The sequence below is a fragment of the Coregonus lavaretus genome, assembly GCF_964263955.1.
Source record: "Coregonus lavaretus genome assembly, chromosome: 24".
NCBI classification, from domain to species: Eukaryota; Metazoa; Chordata; class Actinopteri; order Salmoniformes; family Salmonidae; genus Coregonus; species Coregonus lavaretus.
The window spans coordinates 14,656,394-14,675,447 of record NC_140011.1 but is presented as its reverse complement, the minus strand read 5'-3'; the positions used below and the strand labels follow the sequence as shown (position 1 = coordinate 14,675,447).

The 19,054-nt window shown below is 45.2% G+C and overlaps 1 protein-coding gene across 1 annotated transcript in view; it reads left to right on the top strand.

The window, feature by feature from the left end:
- LOC311099413 (high affinity cAMP-specific and IBMX-insensitive 3',5'-cyclic phosphodiesterase 8B-like) overlaps positions 1-19,054 on the top strand; it is a gene marked incomplete at its 5' end in the record, with an annotated part of 95,444 nt that overhangs the window by 25,341 nt on the left and 51,049 nt on the right. The window contains 6 exons of the mRNA XM_084140106.1: positions 11,100-11,290; positions 13,413-13,472; positions 16,193-16,250; positions 16,972-17,060; positions 17,162-17,240; positions 18,800-18,940. Of these exons, the coding sequence (XP_083996232.1) occupies positions 11,100-11,290; positions 13,413-13,472; positions 16,193-16,250; positions 16,972-17,060; positions 17,162-17,240; positions 18,800-18,940 (618 nt within the window). The remainder of the gene's footprint in view (positions 1-11,099; positions 11,291-13,412; positions 13,473-16,192; positions 16,251-16,971; positions 17,061-17,161; positions 17,241-18,799; positions 18,941-19,054) is intronic.

Here is a 19,054-nt window from a genome sequence, read left to right as displayed (position 1 = left end):
ATAGGGCCCACCTGGCCTGGTGAGGGTTCAGCCTCCTCGCTGCCCGGATGTACTCCAGGTTACGGTGGTCCGTCCAGACGAGGAATGGGTGTTTCGCCCCCTCGAGCCAATGTCTCCACACTGTCAGAGCTTGGACAACAGCCAACAGCTCCCGATCACCAATACCGTAGTTCTGCTCTGCCGGGCTGAACTTCTTTGAGAAGAACGCACAGGGGCGGAGCTTGGGTGGCGTGCCCGAGCGTTAAGACAGGACTGCTCCCATCCCAACCTCGGACGCATCCACCTCCACTACGAATGGTAGTGATGGATCGGGGTGGGCCAGTACCAGGGCCGAGGTGAACAGTTCCCTCAGGTTACTGAAGGCCCTGTCAGCCTCAGCAGACCAGCGGAGCCGGGACGGCCCACCCTTCAACAGAGATGTAATGGGAGCTGCGACCTTGCCAAAGCCCCGGATAAACCTCCGATAATAGTTGGCGAAGCCAAGGAAGCGCTGCACCTCCTTTACTGTGGTTGGAATCGGCCAATTGCACGGTTGCAATGCGGTCACCCTCCATCTCCAGTAGAAATGCGGTATTCGAGGAAGGTGACGGACTGCTGGAAAAACGTACACTTTTCTGCCTTAGCATAAAGGTAATTTTCCAACAGTCGGGCCAGTACTTTGCGAACCAGGGACACATGCTCGGCGCGCATAGCGGAATACACCAAGATGTCGTCAATGTAGACCACTACACCGCGACCAAGCATGTCCCGAAACACCTCATTCACAAAGGACTGGAAGACTGAGGGAGCATTCATCAAACCATAGGGCATCACCAGGTATTCATAATGCCCCGTAGTTGTGCTGAATGCTGTCTTCCACTCATCTCCCTCTCGGATACGCACCAGGTTGTACGCACTCCTGAGATCTAATTTAGTGAAAAAGCGCGCTCCATGCAATGACTCAACCACTGACGGAATGAGGGGGAGAGGATAACTAGGCCTCCTGTAGCTCAGTTGGTAGAGCATGGAGCTTGCAACGCCAAGGTTGTGGGTTCGATTCCCACGGGGGGCCAGTATGAAAAATGTATGCACTCACTTTACTGTAAGTCGCTCTGGATAAGAGTGTCTGCTAAAATGTAAAAAAAAAAAATCGAATCGTCTCCTTGTTCAGTGGTCGATAGTCAATGCACGGGCGCAGACCGCCGTCTTTCTTCTTCACAAAAAATAAACTTGAGGAGGCGGGTGAAGTGGAGGGACGTACAGTATGTACCCCTGGCGCAGGGACTCAGTGACGTATGTCTCCATAGCCTCCGTCTCTGCCTGCGACAGGGGATACACATGACTCCTGGGAGGTACAGCGTCTACCCGAAGGTTTATTGCGCAATCCCCCGCCCGATGAGGTGGTAATTTAGTCACTTTATGTTTAGAGAAGACTTGTGCCAGATCATGGTATTCGGGGGGAATGCGCACATTGGAGGCACCGTCTGGACTTTCCACCGTGGTTGCACCAACGGAAACACCCATACACCTACCCTGACACTCTTGCGACCACCCCGTGAGAACCCTCTGCGGCCATGAGAAAGTGGGGTTGTGGAGTGCTAGCCATGGAATACCTAACACCACAGGGAAAGCAGGAGACTCAATGATGGAAAAAGTGACCTGCTCACAATGCGTCTCCTGTGTGATCATTGTGACTGGTACCGTGACTACCTTTATCAACCCGGACCCTAATGGTCGACTATCAAGTGCTCTGATGGGGTGTGAAATGGATAGGGGAACTAATGAAATGCCCTGGCGGCGTGCGAAAGTTTTGTCCATAAAGTTCCCAGCTGCGCCTGAATCGACTAGCGCCTTACACTGGGGAACTCTCATGTGATCAGGGAAGTATATGGGTATAGTACAGTGCTCAGCAGAGGGCTCTGAACAAGAGTGGGTGCTCAATACCTGGGGTGATGCGAGAGTGCCCTGCCGGCCGCCTCCTGACCCAAAAGAGCGCAGACGACAACGTGTGGTGGAATGTCCCTTCGTGCCATCCGAGTGGCACTGGCGCTGTCGTCCTCCGCTCTCTCGGTGCGCGGTACCACCCATCTCCATGAGTTCTGGATCCGCGTCGGTCGGGGCGGGAACGGGCAGTCCTCCTCCTGGACATCCTCTGGTTGCCAGCAGGTTATCCAGACGAATGACCATGTCCACCAGTTCGGTAAAAGACAAACTGGTGTCACGGCAGGCTAGCTCCCGTCGGATGTCCTCCCGTAGATGGCACCGGAACTGGTTGATCAGGGCCCGCTCATTCCACCCAGACCCTGCTGCCAGGATCCAGATCTCCAGCGTGAACTCCTGTACTGTCCTCGCCCCCTGCCTCAAGTGGACCAGCTGCTCACCCGCCTCTCGACCCTCGGGCGGGTGATCGAAAACCGCCCGAAATAGGCGGGCGAACTCCCTGTAGTCCTCCAACGCGGCTCCTCCTTTTCTCCAAACCGTGTTGGCCCACTCCAGGGCTTTCCCCAAGAGGCAGGAAATGAGGACGGACACCTGCTCTCGATCTGATGGCGCCAGCCTGACACTGGAGCAGTACAGCTCCAGTTGGAGAAGGAATCCCTGACATAGCTGGTCTCGACAGATTGGTTCCTCTTCTCTCCAGGCGTTGGACGACCTGAAGAACCCGATCCATCGCTTCCCACAAGCTAGCCACCATCGTGGAATGCTCCTGGACCCTTGCCTCGATTCCAGGTGTGCGCTCTTCTCCCGCTGACTCCATAGCTGGTGAGTGATTCTGTGATGAGGTGTGAATGACGGAGTCAGGCGCAGGAGGTAAAACACCGAAATCTCAACCGAGCTACTCACTCTCACAACGAACAATCACTCACAAAGGTCAAGGGGGCAGAGGGAACACAAACACAGACTAATGAGGGAATGAGTACCAGGTGTGTGTGATTGACAAGACAAGACAAGACAAATGGAGTGATGATAAATGGAGCAGTAGTGGCTAGTAAGCCGGTGACGACGAACGCCAAAACCTGCCCGAGCAAGGAGGAGGGGCAGCCTCGGCTGAATTCGTGACAGCACTGTATGTCTATCTACAATATGTAGGATGTGAGTGTGTCTGTATCTCTATGAGATGTGATCTCAGTGTTTCCCCTAGCAGTGCATTGCTACTAGCATTAGCACAATTAGATGCTAGATGTTGCCATAGACTTCCAGTCATTGAGCCAACGACTATCCATTTAAAAGCGCGTCTCGGCAGAAATATATATGTATATATATTTTTAAATAATTTCATCCGATTCTTTGATTTAAATTAATATAGGGGAAACACTGGATCGATCATTGCATGATATCATGGTTTCAACATGGCTTAACAATGACATGTACACTGTATAAGTCTTTTCACTAGGGGTTGGAACCAAAATAATTTTCCAATTGTTCCATTCCGAACAGAACCCCTATTTTTTTAGTTCCGACCAGCATAATAAAGTTCTGAACCGGTTCAAACCACCCAAAAATGTACGGTTCATAAAGTTCCTTTTCGTTTATATTTTAACCCGTGAAATTAACATAGCATTTACATTTAGCTCATGAATTTACTCCACCAATTACCGCAGATAGAGCAGCTTGCTATGGAACGGGTAAGCTAGATGTTAACATGTTTGATTGGTCAGATAAGTGCAGGAACAAAAAAATAACATTATTAACCGATTCTCAAGATTTTAAAATAACGGTTCTGTTTCTGTTCCTCTGAAAATGTAGTTATTTTCCGGTTTTCTGTTCTGTTCCCTGAACCAGTTCTATACCTGCTTTACACCCGATAGAAGTGTGTGGGTGGGTACTGGTTTAGTTTCCGGTGACCAGCTGTGACCAGCTGCTAGCTGGGGTTGAGGTTGAGGTTGTGTCCTGTGGATTGGGATTAAGGCAGTGTGAGCCTTTGAGAAGGCCAGATTAGCTCCCAGGCCTTAACGCTGTTGTGTAATTTAGTTAGTTACACAAGGTCAGGGGTGTTTTATGTTTATTGTGCATCTAGACATCTAGGTCTCTGTCTTTTTACTTCTCTGTCATTGCGCTTGGTGGAGTAATGGAATAGTCCCAAAAGTGCAAACCTCGCTCACCATCTGGCAGGCTTAATCAAAAATGCAGTGTTTGAAAGAAAATACATACTGAAAAGATCTACCCTTCATCCATCCCTCTTTATTGTGCTAAATAAAACCTCATCCAAACCTCATCCTTCCCTTCATCCCTCATCCAAACCTCATATCCAGCCCTCATCCATTCTTCTATATCAGGCTGTGTAAGAGCCTCTGCAGGAGGTAGTGTCTGGCAGCGGCTGGCTGGCTGAACCAGGTGGAAGGGTTAGAGGCTTTATTACAACCCCTCCTCCCCATACAGCCCTCAACACACGCTCCATTAAAATATCTAACTACTCTCCTAAAGATGTAGAGCGCACACACACACATGAAGAGTCACGCAAACACGCACACAAAGTCATACACACACACACAGACACACACAAGGGAGCACACACACACAGAGACAGACGCACACACACACATACAGTTGCGCACACACACAGAGACAGGCACACACACACTCTACTGTACCATGACCTAACTCCCCCCTCCCTCTTTACCTCTCTCCCACTTGAACAGAGAAAAAGAGAGACAAAAGAGAGAAGAAAAGAGAAAGATAAAACGCTCCGGAGGAGAGAGTTAAATGCTGAAAGTTTCCTCCTGACGTTTACCATTCCCTCTGAGCCCTGGAAAGACTCAGTAACTCCAAATCTACTTCTCTCTGCTCCTTCATTTCTGCACCCTGTCACAGTACTCCTCCTCAATCAGAGGAATTCTATTCCAGAGGGCTCAGAGGGTGTACTGTAGTTGACTGTAGGCTGTATAAGACAGTATACAGGGTGATCTGCTCTTACTTTGGACAGGGAACTTAGGATGGTCACTTAAGAAACCATATCGAGAAACACAGCCACCACTTCGAAAACACAGGAAAAGCATTTACATTGTGTTTTGATGGTGTTGAGTAAACCATGCCTATTAGGAATGATCCATCAGATTGATGACTTGGAGAGGAGCGGAAGGAGACAGTAATAGTAGCTCTCTAAACTGTTAGTATGTCTCCTCCACACTGTACTCCTTGGCTCTACGCCAAGAGGAGTCCCACTGACAAGACTTGGTCTAAAGCCAGTCAGCTAGACATCTCTCAATATCGTCTAGCTGACTGGAGCCTCAGCCTCCAAACCACTATCTGTCTAACTATCAGTCTAACTGTCTGTCTGTCTCTGTCAGTCTGTCTGTCTTGTCTGTCTGTCTGTTCCATACGTTCGTCCCTCTATCTGTCTGTCTGGTCAAGGGTGTGCAGAGATGGAGGCTTAAAGGATTCTAACTTTAACCTCTGAACTGTGATTGGCTGAGTCAGCGTGGCACAGCAGTCAGAGGTAGAGGCCGTTCTCTCTGTCAGTCCTGCCCTGAGGGTAACACAGTGTGTAAACCACTTTGGGAAACCACTGGGATGAATCACTATTAAGTGATTGTGTGTTCAAACACACTCCAACTATTTAGCACTTGGATGATAAAGGTAATCATGAAACACATCCACTTGGAGACAGTATGATCTGGTCATTATGTGTATGTACACACACTCAAGCGGGCAACACACACAGAACTGTGTACGTGTGGGGCCCCCTGTCTGGCTCGTGTGTGGGTGCAGGGCGGGTCAGCAGATAGTAGGATTCTGGGACGGCGTCACCTGAGGTGTGTGTGTGTGGAATTTCACACGCCAGCTCCATGGTTACACAGAGCAGCACCATGGTTACACAGCCCAGGTCGGGATCAAAGGGTGTAGACCTTTCACAGCCTCCTACCAATGCCAGCTCCTTTTTCCCATTCTCTTTTCTCCCCATCTTCTCATCCATCCTCAACTCCCTTCTTTTCCTCATGCTCCTGCCAGTCTGTCCTGCATGACTGGCGAGACGGCTCGCTCTCTCTCATCTCTCTTCCTCTCTTCTTGCTCTCCACTCGCTCTGTTTCTCTTTCAATCAAATCAAAATCAAATCAAATGTTATTGATCGCATACACATATTTAGCAGATGTTTTTGCGGGTGTAGTGAAATGCGTGTGTTCCTAGCTCCAACAGTGCAGTAATATCTAACAATACACACAAATCTAAAAAGTAAAATGGAATTAAGAAATCTTTATAGATCTCATGCCCTCTACCCTACTCCCTCTCTCTCTGTGCTAGTTGTCCAGTGGGTTGAGTGAGTGTGTGTGTGTACACAAGTCCCTCCATTCTTGCCTCTTGTCTCTTACTGCTCTACTACAAGGGTCAAGTATTGGTAAAGCTACCACACAGTATGAAGAACAACCGGTTGGTGTACAGTACAGGCCAGACAACTGTTGGTGTGAAATACAGCTCTCGTCAACCATCATTAACTATCATCCACCTGGCTCCTGGTTACTCTTAAACTGAACAAAAATATAAACGCAACATGCAACAATTTCAAAGATTTTATTGAGTTACAGTTCATATAAGGAAATCAGTCAATTGAAATAAATTAATTAGGCCCTAATCTATGGATTTCACATGACTGGGCAGGGGCTTACAGTGCATTCGGAAAATATTCAGACCACTTGACTTAATTAAATTCATATTTTTCCCTCATAAATCTACACACAGTACCCCATAATGACAAAGCGAAAACAGGTTTTTAGAAATGTTTGCAAATTTAAAACAGAAATACCTTATTTACATAAGTATTCAGACCCTTTGCTATGAGACTCGAAATTGAGCTCAGGTGCATTCTGTTTTCATTGATCTTCCTTGAGATGTTTCTACAACTTCATTGGAGTCCATCTGTGGTAAATTCAGTTGATTGGACATGATTTGGAAAGGTACACACCTGTCTATATAATGTCCCACAGTTGACAGTGCATGTCAGAGCAAAAACCAAGCCATGAGGTTGAAGAAATTGTCCGTAGAGCTTCGAAACAGGATTGTGTCGAGGCACAGAACTGGGGAAGGGTACCAAAAAATGTCTGCAGCATTGAAGGTCCCCAAGAACACAGTGGCCTCCATCATTCTTAAATTGAAGAAGTTTGGAACCACCAACACTCTTCCTAGAGCTGGCCGCCCGGAGAAACTAAGCAATCGGGGGAGAAGGGCCTTGGTCAGGGAGGTGACCAAGAACCCGATGGTCACTCTGACAGAGCTCCAGAGTTCGTCTGTGAAGATGGGAGAACCTTCCAGAAGGACAACAGTCTCTGCAGCACTCCGCCAATCAGGCCTTTATGGTAGAGTGGTTAGATGGAAGTCACTCCTCATTAAAATACACATGACAGCCCGCTTGGAGTTTGCCAAAAGGCACCTAAAGGATTCTCAGACCATGATAAACAAGATTCTCTGGTCTGATGAAACCAAGATTGAACTCTTTGGCCTGAATGCCAAGCGTCACATCTGGAGGAACCTGGCACCATCCCTACGGTGAAGCATGGTGGTGGCAGCATCATGCTGTGGGGATGTTTTTCAGCGGCAGGGACTAGTCAGGATCGAGGGAAAGAGGAACGGAGGTATATTTTTCCAACAGTCTTGAAGGAGTTCTCACATATGCTGAGCACTTGTTGGCTGCTTTTCCTTCACTCTGCCGCCCGACTCATCCCAAACCATCCCAATTGGGTTGAGGTCGGGGGATTGTGGAGGTCAGGTCATCTGATGCAGCACTCCATCAAATCAAATCAACAACAAAAAAATGTCACATACACGTGTTTAGCAGATGTTATAGCGGGTGTAGCGAAATGCTTGTGCTTCTAGCTCCGACAGTGCAGTAATATCTAACAAGTAATATCTACCAATTTCACAACATATAACTAATACACACAAAACTAGTAACTCTCCTTCTTGGTAAAATAGCCCTTACACAGCCTGGAGGTGTGTTGGGTCATTGTCCTGTTGAAAAACAAATGATAGTCCCACTAAGCCCAAACCAGATGGGATGGCGTATCGCTGCAGAATGCTGTGGTAGCCGTGCTGGTTAAGTGTGCCTTGAATTCTAAATAAATCACAGACAGTGTCACCAGCAAAGCACCCCCACACCATAACACCTCCTCCTCCATGCTTTACGGTGGGAACTACACATGCAGAGATCATCCGTTCACCCACACCATGTCTCACAAAGACACAGCGGTTTTAACCAAAAATCTCCTCCAGACCAAAGGACTAATTTCCACCGGTTTAATGTCCATTGCTCGTGTTTCGTGTCCCAAGCAGCTCTCATCTTCTTATTGGTGTCCTTTAGTAGTGGTTTCTTTGCAGCAATTCAACCATGAAGGCCTGATTCACACAGCCCCCTCTGAACAGTTGATGTTGAGATGTGTCTGTTACTTGAACTCTGTGAAGCATTTATTTGGGCTGCAATTTCTGAGGCTGGTAACTCTAATGAACGTATTCTCTGCAGCAGAGGTAACTCTGGGTCTTCCATTCCTGTGGCGGTCCTCATGAGAGCCAGTTTCATCATTACGCTTGATGGTTTTTGCGACCACTCTTGAAGAAACGTTCAAAGTTCTTGAAATGTTCTGTATTGACTGACCTTCATGTCTTAAAGTAATAATGGACTGTCGTTTCTCTTTGCTTATTTGAGCTGTTCTTGCCATAATATGGACTTGGTCTTATACCAAATAGGGCTATCTTCTGTATACCCCCCTACCTTGTCACAACACAACTGATTGGCTCAAACACATTAAGAAGGAAATAAATTCCACACATTTTAAGAAGGCACACCTGTTAATTGAAATGCATTCCATGTGACTACCTCATGAAGCTGGTTGAGAGAATGCCAAGAGTGTGCAAAGCTGTCATCAAGGCAAAGGGTGGCTATTTGAAGAATCTGAAATATAAAATATATTTTGATTTGTTTAACACTTTTTTGGTTACTACATGATTCCATATGTGTTATTTCATAGTTTTGATGTCTTCACTATTATTCTACAATGTAAACATTTTTTTAAATAAAGAAAAACCCTTGAATGAGTAGGTGTGCCCAAACTTTTGACAGGTAGTGTAGGTGTGCCAAACTCGTTGTGTCATACCCAAGAAGACTCAAGGCTGTAATCGCTGCCAAAGGTGCTTCAACAAAGTACTGAGGAAAGGGTCTGAATACTAATGTAAATGTGATATTTCCGTATTTTAAATTGCAAAAAATCTAAATCTTTGCTTTGTCATAATGGGGTATTGTGTGTAGATTGGTGAGGGGGAAAAAACGATGTAATCAATTTTAGAATAAGGCTGTAACGTAACAAAATGTGAAAAAAGTCAAGAAGTCTGAATACTTTCCAAATGCACTGTAGGCCCACACACTGGGGAGCCAGGACCAGCCAATCAGAATGAGTTTTTCCCCACAAAAGGGCTTTATTACAGACAGAAATACTCCTCAGTTTCGTCAGCTGTCTGGGTGGCTGGTCTCAGACGATCCCGCAGGTGAAGAAGCCAGATGTGGAGGTCCTGGGCTGGCGTTGTTACACGTGGTCTGTGGTTGTGAGACCGGTTGGACGTGCTGCCAAATTCTCTAAAATGACATTGGATGCGGTTTATGGTAGAGAAATTAACATTACATTATCTGGCAACAGCTCTGGTAGACATTCCTGCAGTCAGCAAACTTGAGACATCTGTGGCATTGTGTTGTGTGACAAAACTGCACATTTTAGAGTGGTCTTTTATTGTCCCCAGCACAAAGTGCACCTCTGTAATGATCATGCTGTTTAATCATCTTCTTCATATGCCACACCTGTCAGGTGGATGGATTACCTTGGCAAAGGAGAAATGCTCACAAACAGGGATGTAAACAATTTTGTGCCCAACATTTGAGAGAAGTAAGCTTTTTGTGCGTATTAAACATTTCTGGGATCTTTTATTTCAGCTCATGAAACATGGGACCAACACTTTACATGTTGCATTTATATTTTTGTTCTGTCTAGATTAAGGAACAATAGCAGGCTTTCATTGGAATAGGAGATGCCTGTGAAAGGGGTGTGAAGCTGTGTGTTTGAAGGGTTAATGCTGCGATATGTAACTTTTTGGGCGACCCGACCAAATTCGCATTGAAATGTGAGTTATAGATCTGTCATTCTCATTGAAAGCAAGTCTAAGAAGCGGTAGATCTGTTCTATGTGTGTTTTGTCTATGCTTCTCGTTCTTATGTTTCGTTTTTGCGTCTTTTACTTTTGGTTTTGTACACCAGCTTCAAAAAGCTGAAGATACAATATTTTTAATTATAGGAAAGATATTTCACAGCCGTTTAGATGGTACAATGATTCTCTACACTTATTTTGTCACATAAACTGAAATTAGGCGAACTATTAGAATTTTAGCAACCAGGAAATGGTGGAGTGATATTTTGCACCTTTAAGTGATGTATGTTCTGGGGCGGCAGGTAGCTTAGTGGGTAAGAGCGTTGTGTCAGTAACCGAAAGGTCGCTGGTTCTAATCCCCGAGCCGACTAGGTGAAAAATCTGTCGATGTGCCCTTAAGCAAGGCACCTAACTCTTATTGCTCCTGTAAGTCGCTGGTTCTAATCCCCGAGCCAACTAGGTGAAAAATCTGTCGATGTGCCCTTAAGCAAGGCACCTCTCTTATTGCTCCTGTAAGTCGCTCTGGATAAGAGTGTCTGCTAAAAATGTAAATGTATGTTTTAATATTTATTATTTGAATTTCGTGATACTGTACTGTATATCAGCACTTAAAAGCACTGATAAGCTTATTAGTCTACCGGTCCTAGCTTCATGTTTGTATAATAGTTCAGAAAGATTATAACCACACACTCTTGCTCCGACAAGCAAACAAATTATTTATTAGCAAATGATTTATTAAAGTAACCAATGTTTCGGCAGCAAGATGCCTCTGTCAGGTAAGAGGTATTTCAGACCATCTGCGCCCTCTCTCTCTCTCTCTCTCTCTCTCTCTCTCTCTCTCTCTCTCTCTCTCTCTCTCTCTCTCTCCTCTCCCTTGCCCTCGCCCTCTCATTTCAGTTGAATGCAATCAGTTGTACAACTGACTAGGTATCCCCCTTTCCCTCTCCCTCTTCCTCTCCCTCCCTCCCTCTCTCTCTCTCTCTCTCTCTCTCTCTGTCCCAGGTCCTGCTGGTGTTTGCGAAGGAGGATGGTCAAAGCGATGCCTTCTGGTGGGCGTGTGACCGGGCAGGTTTCAGGTGTAACATCGCCCGAACGCCCGAGTCCGCCATTGAGTGTTTCCTGGACAAGAGTCACGAGATCGTGGTCATCGACGGACGCCACTCACTGTACTTTGAGGCAGAAGCTGTCTGTCGGTAAACTCAAACTGTCTGTCTGTCTGTCTGTCAGTGATGGGCAACTTTGATGGGGCTGGGGGCCACAAAAAATCTTGCTCACGGGTCTGTGTACACGCATCCATACCCCCCCGGTTTTAAAACATCTTTGCTGCAATTGTACACATTTTGCCATGGGCAGAGAGAAGATTTTGCCGTTTTAAAACTAATTTCATGCAATTCTACACATTTTGCCATAGGGTGGAGAGAAATGTTTGCAGTTTTTAATATGATATCTGAGTGAGACTGACTAACAAAATCAATGCTGTGTGTTTTGGGTCATTGTCATGCTGGAATACCCATCCACGACCCATTTTCAATGCTCTGGCTGAGGGAAGGAGGTTCTCACCCAAGATTTGATGGTACATGGCCCCGTCCATCGTCCCTTTGATGCGGTGAAGTTGAACACCCCCGAAGCATAATGTTTCCACCTCCATGTTTGACGGTGGGGATGGTGTTCTTGGAGTCATAGGCAGCATTCCTCCTCCTCCAAACACGGCGAGTTGAGTTGATGCCAAAGAGCTCAATTTTGGTCTCATCTGACCACAACACTTTCACCCAGTTCTCCTCTGAATCATTCAGATGTTCATTGGCAAACTTCAGACGGGCCTGTATATGTGCTTTCTTGAGCAGGGGGACCTTGAGGGTGCTGCAGGATTTCAGTCCTTCATGGCGTAGTGTGTTACCAATTGTTTTCTTGGTGACTATGGTCCCAGCTGCCTTGAAATCATTGACAAGATCCTCCTGTGTAGTTCTGGGCTGATTCCCCACCGTTCTCATGATCATTGCAACTCCACGAGGTGAGGTCTTGCATGGAACCCCAGGCCGAGGGAGATTGACAGTTATTTTGTGTTTCTTCCATTTGCGAATAATCGCACCAACTGTTGTCACCTTCTCACCAAGATGCTTGGCGATGGTCTTGTAGCCCATTCCAGCCTTGTGTAGGTCTACAATCTTATCCCTGACATACTTGGAGAGCTCTTTGGTCTTGGCCATGGTGGAGAGTTTGGAATCTGATTGATTGCTTCTGTGGACAGGTGTCTTTTATACAAGTAACAAGCTGAGATTAGGAGCACTCCCTGGTAGAGAAATTAACATTAAATTCTCTGGCAACAGTTCTGGTGGACATTCCTGCAGTCAGCATGCCAATTGCACGCTCCCTCAAAACTTGAGACATCTGTGGCATTGTGTTGTGTGACAAAACTGCACATTTTAGAGTGGCCTTTTATTGTCCCCAGCACAGGGTGCACCTGCTAATGATCATGCTGTTTAATCAGCTTCTTGATATGCCACACCTGTCAGGTGGATGGATTATCTTGGCAAAGGAGAAATGTTCACTAACAGGGATATAAACAAATTTGTGCACAAAATTTGAGCGAAATAAGCTTTTTGTGCATATGGAACATTTCTGGGATCTTTTATTTTCTCTCTCTCTCTCTCTCTCTCTCTCTCTCTCTCTCTCTCTCTCTCTCTCTCTCTCTCTCTCTCTCTCTCTCTCTCTCTCCTTACTTCCCTCCTCCCCTGTCCCCTGCCAGCCAAGAGGCTTTTGCCGTCACTCACTTTGATCCTTTCCTCCCTCTCTCTCTCCTTCTGTCTCCTTCCTTCTCTCCCTCTCTATCACTCTCATTCATTTCCCCTCTCTTTCCTTCCCTCTCTCTCCTTCCTTCTCTCCCTCTTTCAGTCTTCCTCTCGAACTCCTTTCCTCCCTCCCTTCCTCCCTCCCATCTCTCTCCAGTACATTGTGTCCATGGTGAGCCTGTGTAAAGTAGAGAAATGTTCTCTCATATGCCAATGACATCACTCCTCCACTGCCCACATGTTTATACTGGCACTCATTCCAAAGCCTCCTCTCATGTTGTGTGTCTGTCAAATGAAACTATCAAGTCAAACTCTCAAACCTGCCTCGTGAGTTAGCTAGGGAATTTTTAAGGGTAAAACACAAAAGCATTTCAAGTCCTCATATGTGGTCCAAAACATATATTTGATAATGTTGTGGTTGTGAAAATATATAATATTTCTCTTGACCATCTGCAGGATTTTGAGTGCTTCTGTTTTATCAATCTCTTAGATTTGTATGTGTTTTTCTCTTGTGTTGTTGATCCAGGTTGATCCGTGCCACAAAGCGCTCAGAACACACAGTCATTCTGGACGTCGTGCCACAGACGTAAGTAAACATGTTCGTCAAATCGTAATTGATTGATGGCGTTTATTGCCATTCAAGAGGATACTTTTTCTCACAACTCACAACACAAGTTACATACACACACACACACACACACCAAACAATAGTAAACAAACACAACATAATGATAAATGTTTCTCGTTGATGATGATATAATGACATGCAGTACATGTATGTGTATTCTATAATGATACAGTGCCTTCAGAAAGTATTTGCACCCTTTGACTTTTTCCAAATGTTGTTGTATTACAGCCTGAATTTAAAATTGATTACATTTAGATTTTGTGTCACTGATCTACAATACCACATAATGTAGCCTAGCGGTTAAGAGCGTTGGGCCAGTAACTGAAAGGTTGCTGGTTCGAATCCCCGAGCTGACTAGGTGAAACATCTGTCGCTGTGCCGTTGAGCAAGGCACTTAACCCTAATTGCTCCTGTAAGTCACTCTGGATAAGAATGACTGAAATGTAAATGTCAAAGTGGAATTTTGTTTGTAGACATTTTTTTAAATGAACAAAAAATTAAAAGCTGAAATGTCTTGAGTCAATAAGTATTCAACCCCTTTATGACAAGCCTAAATTAGTTCAGGAGTAAGAATGGGTTTAACAAATTGCATAATAAGTTGCATGGACTCATTCCGTGTTCAATAATAGTGGTTAACATAATTTATGAATGACTACCCCATCTCTGTACCCCACACAGAAAGCACAGATTCAACCACAAAGACCAGGGAGGTTTTTCAATGCCTCGCAAAGAAGGGCACTGATTGGTAGATGTGTAAAAAAATATATATATACACTTTGGATGGTGTATCAATACACCCAGTCACTACAAAGGTACAGGCGTCCTTCCTAACTCAGTTGCTGGAGAGGAAGGAAACGGCTTAGGGATTTCACCATGAGGCCAATGGTGATTTTAAAACAGTTACAGAGATTAATGGTTGTGATATGAGAACTGAGAATGGGTCAACAACATTGTAGTTACAGTGCCTTGCAAAAGTATTCATCCCCCTTGGTGTTTTTCCTATTTTGTTGCATTACAACCTGTAATTTAAAATAGTCAACACAAAATAGTCCAAATTGCAGAAATGAAAAAAAATTACTTGTTTCAGAAAATTCTAAAAAATAAATAATGGAAAAGTGGTGTGTCCCTTTGCTATGAAGCCCCGAAATAAGATCTGGTGCAACCAATTACCTTCAGAAGTCAAATAATTAGTTAGATTGCACACAGGTGGACTTTATTTAAGTGTCACATGATCTGTCACATGATATCAGTATATATACACCTGTTCTGAAAGGCCCCAGAGTCTGCAACACCACTAAGCAAGGGGCACCATCAAGCAAGCGGCACCATGAAGACCAAGGAGCTCTCCAAACAGGTCAGGGACAAAGTTGTGGAGAAGTACAGAACAGGGTTGGGTTATAAAAAAATATCAGAAACTTTGAACATCCCACGGAGCACCATTAAATCCATTATTAAATAATGGAAAGAATATGGCACTACAACAAAACCTGCTAAGAGAGGGCCGCCCACCAAAACTCACGGACCAGGCAAGGAGGGCATTAATCAGCAACAAAGAGACCAAAGATAACCCTGAAGGAGCTGCAAAGCTTCAGAGCGGAGATTGTGTATCTGTCCATAGGACCACTTTAAGCTGTACACTCCACAGAGCTGGGCTTTACAGAAGAGTGGCCAGAAAAAAGCCAATGCTTAAAGAAAAAAATAAGCGAAAGCCAAAAGCCATGTGGGAGACTCCCCAAACATATGGAAGAAGGTACTCTGGTCAGATGAGACTAAAATTGAGCTTTTTAGCCATGAAGGAAAACGCTATTTCTGGCGCAAACACAACACCTCTCATCACCCCGAGAAAACCATCCCCACAGTGAAGCATGGTGGTGGCAGCATCATGCTGTGGGGATGTTTTTCATCGGCAGGGACTGGGAAAGTGGTCAGAATTGAAGGAATGATGGATGGCGCTAAATACAGGGAAATTCTCTTCCAGAGATTTGAGACTGAGACGTAGGTTCACCTTCCAGCAGGACAATGAACCTAAGCATACTGCTAAAGCAACACTTGAGTGGTTTAAGGGGAAACATTTAAATGTCTTGGAATGGCCTAGTCAAAGCCCAGACCTCAATCCAATTGTAAATCTGTGGTATGACTTAAAGATTGCTGTACACCAGCGGAACCCATCCAACTTGAAGGAGCTGGAGCAGTTTTGCCTTGAAGAATGGGAAAAAATCCCAGTGGCTAGATGTGCCAAGCTTATAGAGACATACCCCAAGATACTTGCAGCTGAAATTGCTGCAAAAGGTGGCTCTACACAGTATTGACTTTGAAGTTTTCTGTTTTCTTGTCTTATTTATTGTTTGTTTCACAATAAATAATATTTTGCATCTTCAAAGTGGTAGGCATGTTGTGTAAATCAAATGATACAAACCCCAAAAAAATCAATTTTAATTCCAGGTTGTAAGGCAACAAAATAGGAAAAATGCCAAGGGGGGTGAATACTTTCGCAAGCCACTGTAGATGTTTGAGAAACAAAATATAGTTTATCCATTTTGAATTCAGGCTGTAACACAACAAAATGTGGAATAAGTCAAGGGGTATGAATACTTTCTGAAGGCACTGTATATCTTATGTGAGCTGATAATGATAATGACATAGTGTGTGCTGTCTATGCTGTTCTCTCTACTCTATAGGCCTTCAGGTCAGGAGGAGCCATCTGTTCTTCCTCTCCTCTGCGCTGGATTCAGCAGAGTATGTACTCTTCTTCAATGTACTCGATGTACTATAGGGGGAAGAGGGGATATGACTTTATATGGCACCACCAACTCCTCTGTGACTCTGTAAAGTGTACTGAGCCAGACAACTCAAAACACTCAGCATGCTATCCTATCATCCATCTGCTGAATCAGTCAGTCAGTCAGCTGGCTCATCTTATAAACAGATCACAGTGTTTACCTACTGTACTGTACTGTTCTGTACTCTATTTAACATGTCAGCAGGTCACAGCTCTCATCACGTGTCCTACCTCTGTAGGGTGAAAGGTCCGCAGCTCAGAGCTGACTGTTTGTAATGTTTCACTTCATGTCTCTCTTTTGCTCTCTCTCTCTCTCTCTCTCTCTCTCTCTCTCTCTCTCTCTCTCTCTCTCTCTCTCTCTCTCTCTCTCTCTCTCTCTCTCACACTCTCTCTCTCACACACTCTCTCTCTCTCTCTCACTCTCTCTCTCTCTCACACTCTCTCTCTCTCTCTCTCTCTCTCTCACACTCTCTCTCTCACTCTCTCTCTCTCTCTCTCTCTCACACTCTCTCTCTCTCTCTCTCTCACACTCTCTCTCACACTCTCTCTCTCTCTCTCTCTCTCTCTCTCTCTCTCTCTCTCTCTCTCTCTCTCTCTCTCTCTCTCTCTCTCTCTCTCTCTCTCTCTCTCTCTCTCTCTCTCTCTCTCTCTCTCTCTCTCTCTCTCTCTCTGTGTCAGAGGTATGTGGAGAACAGTAGTGTCTCTGCCTGCTATAATGAGTTGCTCCAGATTGAACATGGAGAGGTGCGCTGCCAGTTCAAACTCAGGTACAGTGGGCCGCACACACAAAGACACACACACACACACACAGACATACACACACACACTGTGCATAACTTAACAGATCCCTCTCTCTTCTCTCCCTCAGGGCGTGTAACTCAGTCTTCACTGCTCTGGACCACTGTCAGGAGGCTGTGGAGATCACCAGTGAAAACCATGTGATACAGGTATACACACACACCACTGGCGTAGCGTAAACCCCCGCAGCCCCCGCAACGCGTGGTCCCACAAGCTCAGGGGGCCCATGCGCCCGTCATTTATAAAGAAATATATATATAAATCATTTTGACAGTAATCCTCCTTTTTAATTTGCACATGTAGCAAGCAAAGTTTTTCTGTTGTCTGCTACATTGGTAGTAGGTGAGTCAGACAGACAATAGTTTTCATGCACCTAATTAGCCTATTTCTCAGCGGTGCTGGCTATCAAGTTTTAAAAAGTTAGGTGAATCAGGTCAGACTCGGATGGAGAGTGAGTACGTTGTTCAAGATGGATAAAGAAAAGGCAAGACCAAGTGGTGCACAAAAACAACGCAAAAAAGCTTTATCTGATCAAGCTCGTGCCAAATTACCGAAGATAACCACATCAGCAAAGCTACCACCTCGTCCTCAACTGACGAAACACCATCGCAGGCGAAAGCTAGTAGGCCTACTTATGTAGCAGCTAACACTAGCAGCCTCCCAGTTCCGACCACTGCCTGGGCCTGGCGATGACAGTGGCTTTGCTCCTCCTCTTTTTCCTCCCCTGGAGAATAGTGACAGTTCCTCTAGTGAGAGAGCTGGCCCTCCTTCTCCTCCTCCTCCTCTCCCAGAAAACTAAGCTGATGACTGCCAGAGATCCAGCGACGCTCATGAGAGCAACCCCCCTTCTGTGAACACTGGTAAGCCTACGAGTGATGAGACAGATAGCCCCGACAGCGTGGAGTCCGAGTTCCAATGTGTAATATAAATAGGCTACCAGCTAAATACTAGAATATAGATAGGCTGGTAGACTGCATTGTCTGCATAAGGAAACAATCGCTAGTAAGCGATTGTTTTGACGGTGGACTGATTGTATTATTTGGCATTAATAGATTGGTTTTACGCTGCACAAACTTCCTATTCAAGCTGCTAGAGAGCGCGAGGACAACAAAGGTAGGCTTTAGGCCTACAGGACAGTTGTATATAAAAAATAATACATAAATTGGTTACTGATTAGTATGCTGTTGCATCGAACATTCCTTTTACAATCTGCAATGTTTGAATTCCCTACTTGAATTACTGAACAAGTACATACATTATTGCCACCAGCCAGCATTCTAAATAGCAGCATTGCGACCCTGTATGCCTATAGCTTCATGTAACATAAATGTTAGGCTTAACATGAGTAAATGACAACCAAATAAAAATGAACATGTATCAAATAAAGCAAAGCTATAGACTACTACAATCACTAACACCACATAATCTGATAGCCTATCGCTAGGCAGCCGCGTAGACGTCGCAATTTCAGAACCATGGACAGCGATCGGTAGTCTATACTTTGTGAGTGGCTGAAGCATTCCCCCCCCCAAAGAATTTGGGAGGGGAGGGCCCAAACTCCGACTTTGCGGGGTTTCGAGAAACTGCGCTGCGCCAGTGACACGCGCACACACACACAAAACACAGTGGGTCTTGACCTTACTGGGTCATTAAGGTATTCAGTGAAATTATGATTGTTATGTTATCCATCTCTCTCCCTCTCCCCCAGTATGTGAACCCAGCATTTGAGTGTATGATGGGCTACCACAAGGGAGAGTTGATAGGAAAAGAGCTGACAGATCTCCCCAAGAGTGATAAGAACCGAGCAGATCTTCTAGACACCATCAACACCTGTATCAAGAAAGGAAAGGTGAGAGAGCATTAGACACTAAAGGACCTCAGGACCTCATTGAAGAACATCCATCTATATTCATCTAGATTTTTTTTCCAGTGTTTTCAATTCAGTTGTCTGATTGTAATTCTC